The 5,305-nt window shown below is 41.7% G+C and overlaps 1 protein-coding gene across 2 annotated transcripts; it reads left to right on the top strand.

Annotated features, from left to right (window-relative positions):
• The first annotated feature begins 347 nt into the window (after nucleotides 1-347).
• On the top strand, nucleotides 348-5,093 carry nptx1l (neuronal pentraxin 1 like). 2 transcript variants are annotated; one of them, XM_087809551.1, is made up of 5 exons: nucleotides 348-826; nucleotides 1,352-1,559; nucleotides 1,964-2,208; nucleotides 2,843-3,022; nucleotides 3,999-5,093. In XM_087809551.1, the coding sequence occupies exons 1-5, from the start codon at nucleotides 359-361 to the stop codon at nucleotides 4,218-4,220; spliced, it is 1,323 nt and encodes a 440-aa protein (XP_087665677.1). In that variant the 5' UTR covers nucleotides 348-358; the 3' UTR covers nucleotides 4,221-5,093. The 2 variants fall into 2 exon arrangements, with proteins under 2 accessions (XP_087665677.1, XP_087665678.1); XM_087809552.1 differs by lacking the exon at nucleotides 2,843-3,022.
• The last annotated feature ends 212 nt before the right edge of the window (nucleotides 5,094-5,305 follow it).

Genomic DNA, 5,305 nt, shown 5'->3' with positions numbered 1-5,305 from the left:
GTTGGGGATTTAAATAGAAAAAAAAAAACAATCTTTCAGCGAGAAAATTAAGAAAAAAAAAGTTGCTTCGTCCTCCAGTGCGCTTCTTTCCTGAACAGACTTTTGTGAAATCCACAAATCCACAGTTCCAGATTAATATTCCACAGAACAGATGACAAAGAGTGCGTGTGGAGTGGGATTGGAAACGTGCGGGCAGAGCGGCTCCTGGATGTGACGCGGCTGAAGGGCCGATTAGAAAGCGCGTCGGTTCCTCCCCTCCGGTGGTGATGCAGTGAAGCATCTCTGCGCAGAACCGGCTCCGCGTATAAAAGCGGCTGCGCCTGCACTCACTGACAGCAACACGGGATACGATCCACTCATGAACCGCCACAGACCTCCAACAGACGCCAACATGCTTGGGATCTGCCGGAGACTTTTTCTATTCTCCTGCTTGTTCGCGCAGAGTTGGGCTCAGGAGTTCGGCGCACAGACGCAGTTCATCTGCACGTCGGTACCAAAGGATGTGGACATTTGCGCGGCCACGCTGCAGAACAGCGTCCCCGGGGAGGACCTGAAGACCACCGTCATGCAGCTGAGGGAGACGGTTCTGCAGCAGAAGGAGACCATCATGAACCAGAAGGAGACCATCAGGGAACTGACCTCGAAGTTGGCTCGCTGCGAGAGCCAGAGCGGCGGCGAGTTCGGGGACGCGCGTCCCGGCGGCGGGCGCAGGAAGGAGGCGGGCGGCAAGAACACCATGGGGGACGTGTCCAGGGGTCCCGCCGACACTTTGACGCAACTGTCACAGACTTTGCAGTCTTTGAAGCAGAGACTAGAGAACCTCGAGGTAGAATGCGGCTTTTTTCTTTTTCACTTTTTTTTTGTTGCGCAGAATCCGCTCAAATCCCATGTTTGCAAAATATGCGGTTTTAGTAACTACGACAAAAATAACCATTTTTAATTTTAAACACATATTGACATCACTGGGAACGGTTTGTTACCACATTAATTCCGACAATAATATAACAGTAATTTCCATTGCGACATCTCATCTCTTAACCAATTAATCTAAATATATTAAATTCAGGAACCTCATTGAATCCCTAACTTTTATATTATAATTCACAAAACCTATTATACCGAAGGCTTACTTTGAAGCACTTATACATGAAATTAAAGTATGTTAAGGAGAATTAACTACTTGTCAGACATAATCCTGAGGGGAAATAGATGTTGTGTAATTAATTTATCTTTCTATACAAAACGAGATCATTAAGTTCTTATAAGAAACGTGATTTCTTTTTTTTATTTTAACAACCAAAATTTGACTTTAAATACACTAAAACATGTGTTTTCTGCCTTTGATTGACAGCAATTTAGCAGAAACAATAACTCAGTGCAGGCAAACAGCCTCAAAGATCTGCTCCAGAGTAAAATCGACGACTTGGAGAAGCAAGTGTTGTCCAGAGTCAACAGCATCGAGGAAGTGAAGCCTGGTCTCCGGAATGAGACCGAGCAGCGGGGTAGAGTGGAGTCCACTCTCACCTCCCTCCACCAGAGGATCACTGACTTGGAGAAAGGTTAGTAGATAAAAAATCTGGATCATTGTACTGAGCATAGAGAGAAGTAAATCATTCAAAATGTGTTTTAGCCACAAAGGTGAACAATGATTCCCCAGTTAACAGCTCCAATTCATGTATATTTATTCATGCTCAATTTGACTCAACCTCAAGACGCCTTTCATCTGACAAGAAGTGGAAAAGGAAGCAAAATAGTGCTTGGGTTGATAACGCCAGCGCTTCTCTGTGGTACTTATCGGTGTGAGATTAAATCAAATCTGGTGCATCATGATTGTGGATTTGTTGTGTAACCTATAATTCCACTGCAAATCCCCATCCTCATGTGCGCCTGCAGTGATACATCTGTGTTTAACACACACACAAACACTGAGAAAAATGCCATCATGGTTGTGGTTCTGTCGCAGGTCAGAGAGAGAACAGGCCATTGGATAAATTCCAGCTCACATTCCCGCTGAGAACCAACTACATGTACGCCAAGGTGAAGAAGAGCTTGCCAGAGATGTACGCCCTCACCGTGTGCATGTGGCTCAAGTCGAATGCGTCACCAGGAGTGGGAACGCCGTTCTCTTACGCAGTTCCTGGCCAGGCCAACGAGCTGGTCCTCATCGAGTGGGGCAACAACCCAATGGAGCTACTGATCAACGACAAGGTCTGTTTCTGACGCAGTCTCCCTCAATCAAACTCTATTCCTACATCCATGTATAGAGGCTTCAACAAGGATCATGTACTTGAGTAGTGGACGGCTTTCCAGTGTATCCAGAAACCTCAAATAAAGACAACCGGTTTAGAAAGTCTAGCCGCAAACTGTTTTTCTTTTTTGTTGGTCGTATCACTCTAAGGAAAATACTGATCATGTCTTTACAATTATTTTTGTTGGATCTTGTTGTCCTAAAATGTACTTCTTGAGGCAAAAACTAATTAGCTGTGTGGGGTAAGAAAGCCTTTGTTCCCACCTTGAATTTTATAGTCACAACACTAATAAGGTCGTCGTGTTGCTCAGCATAAAAACATAAATTTCACTTTGAATCATCTCTCTTTAAAAAAAAAAAAAAAAGCGTTTTTATTGTTGGTTAGCCTTCTCGCTCAACATTATAAAATAGGTCATTGTAAATGCTGTTTTTGAAAAAGGTGTAGATTTCAATTAATACTTTTTTACACATTTTGGACACTTTTCCAGAGATCATGAAGTGGATTGAAAACCAACACACCAGTTTGTTTTTTTTACCATAACACTTGAAGAAAAAAACTCTTTCTAATCAATATGTTCTACTTCTGAATTAAAGGTGGCAAAGTTGCCGTTCCTCATCAACGATGGGAAATGGCATCATATATGTGTCACCTGGACAACTCGCGACGGCGTTTGGGAAGCTTTCCAAGATGGCGTGAAAAGGGGCAGCGGAGAGAACCTCGCCCCGTATCACCCCATCAAACCGCAGGGCCTGCTGATCCTCGGTCAAGAGCAGGTGAATAGATATGTATTGTACATACAAACACTACAGTGAGTCACGTGTCGACAATTAATAATAATAATAATTAAGTAATTATTTTGATTGTTTTTACATCTCAAACATTAGCATTAAGTATTGAAGCTAAAATAAAAGCTATTGATGCAATAAACCAAAATATAAAGCTTCGAAGAGGAAAAACTGTTGCTGTATTCCATAAAACGTAAATAATTGTTGTGATGGGATCATTGTAGATGAAGTAACACATGGAAAGAATGATCGATAGAATTGCTCATTTCTCTTTCACCCTGAAGAAATGTAGAAAATCCATTTAGGTGGTGTTTGGAACATTATTTGATATACCAAAAATGGTGTTGAATTAAATTGATAAAATCGATGAAGAGACCTAATTCTGTTTAAAAACAAATCAGTACTGCACTCCCTTAGTGCTTGACAAGTGGTTATAGTTATCTGTAGGAAAAATGTGTTTTTATCTCTTAAAAATTATTTGTTTTTTAATAAAGGCATCACATCAGACGAAAAGCTAATATAATGTTACTGGTTATTTTGACAGTTAAATATAAGTTAATTAAAAAATATTTATAATAATCTTTATATTCTTTAAAAGAACATTTTTTTCGGCCACGATAAGAGATCATAAAAACAGGTCCACCAGTCGAAGCAGTAATTCTGATGATCATAATGAATGACATTCCGGGCATGGAGAGGCACTTTCCTATTTTAATGTGGCATTAAAAAGGACCATTATTCCAGCGTACAATTCTTCCTTGACTGTAACCCACCTTGGAGCACTAATGAGGTTATTAAAGCTTAGATCTCATTAAGAAACCCAGTGAAAGAGAAATACGTATCCCTGCTCCAGAGCAATCACTCAAAGATGGATAATAATCCACACAATGAATTTGCTCTTTACAAAGCTCCCACCAAACCAAAGTGTATAAGCTTTAATGAAATCCATTTGTCTTTGCCACAGGACACGTACGGGGGAGGGTTTGACGCCACACAGGCTTTCGTCGGCGATCTGGCCAACTTTCATATCTGGGATCGTAAACTATCTGTGGGAGAGATTTATAATCTGGCAACCTGCAGCAGCAAAGCGCAAGTAGGCAACGTTTTTGCATGGATGGAGACCAGCCTTGACATTTACGGAGGTGCCTCCAAGTGGACATTTGAAGCTTGTCGCCAACTCAACTGATGGAGAGAGCCGATCGATGCAATTGTTCAGGCCACGACTGCCGCAGCATCGCTAATGTAACATGACCGGTCAAGCACGATTAGTCCCACGAATAGCATTTGGATTGGGCATAGATATTTGATCATCTGTGAGAACCTTTGATAGATCTTTACAGAGTCCTCACTGGGAAATTGGCACGGTGGCTTTCCGCGGTGCCTGAACGCACATCAGGCACCTCTTTAGTTGAAGGATTCAGCTGCGGAGATCAGAGGACTGTGGTGGAAACACAGTCAAGTACAGCAAGTTTAGCAAACAGATGTCACGCAACCTTCAAACGACGTTTCTCTCTCGACTGCCAGGATTTCTCACTGTGACACGGTGGACTCCTTTTCAAGCAAGGGGATTTTCAAGAGCCTCGACAACCTTGTTTCTCTCTCATCGTTTGTTCTCTACCGCCACCTGCTTGACGTGCTCTTGTGTGCAGAACGATGACTATATTTATCAAATTGCCAACGTGGAAGCCTGAGTGCCTTTGGGCTGTTGGGAATCTCAGCACATTCGTTATTATTTGCAGCTCGTCCGCGTGTCCCTTGTTAGTTCATCAAACGTTTCATTTACGCAAAAAGAAAATGTTAATGGCAACACTTTGATGGCTGTCCGAGTGGTAAAAATGGCGCATTTTGCAGATGTTTGTACACCAGTGGGAATGTTCTCTGTACAGTAACAGCATGTCTTAACTTCTGTAAATGCTGCGTCAGCAATTTGAACCTTTTCCGTTTCCGATTCTATTTTTGGGTTGAAATTTTTATACTGTATTGTTATATGCTTAAAGCATGGCAGCACCAACAGATGAAGAAGAAGTTCTAGTTTTTGTAATAAATTGTGATACTTGAATCATTAACCCTGTAGTCACAGATTTATTCATGTTTTGATCATTTTTATGAACTACTCGTGTGTGTGTACAGATAGTGCTATAAGTGTGGAACAGAAGGTAAACAATACAATTCAAGGACTACAATGACACATTTAAGTTTTATTCCCCATGAAGAATGAGTCTTTGCGGAGAGGTCTGTCAATAAGAAGGGGAACTGGAAATTTCATTTTTG

This window comes from Callionymus lyra, chromosome 15, assembly GCF_982586985.1.
Source record: "Callionymus lyra chromosome 15, fCalLyr1.hap1.1, whole genome shotgun sequence".
Lineage (NCBI taxonomy): Eukaryota > Metazoa > Chordata > Actinopteri > Syngnathiformes > Callionymidae > Callionymus > Callionymus lyra.
Note: the sequence above shows the minus strand (reverse complement) of the source record. Positions and strands in the feature narration are given on the sequence as shown.

What these genes read in the sequence shown, in the direction of transcription:
- nptx1l (XM_087809551.1), top strand. Translation starts at nt 359, where the DNA reads ATGAACCGCCACAGACCTCCAACAGACGCCAACATGCTTGGGATCTGC. An exon ending in AGAGACTAGAGAACCTCGAG is followed by an intron (nt 827 to 1,351) that starts GTAGAATGCGGC and finishes TTTGATTGACAG; the next exon opens with CAATTTAGCAGAAACAATAA. An exon ending in GATCACTGACTTGGAGAAAG is followed by an intron (nt 1,560 to 1,963) that starts GTTAGTAGATAA and finishes GTTCTGTCGCAG; the next exon opens with GTCAGAGAGAGAACAGGCCA.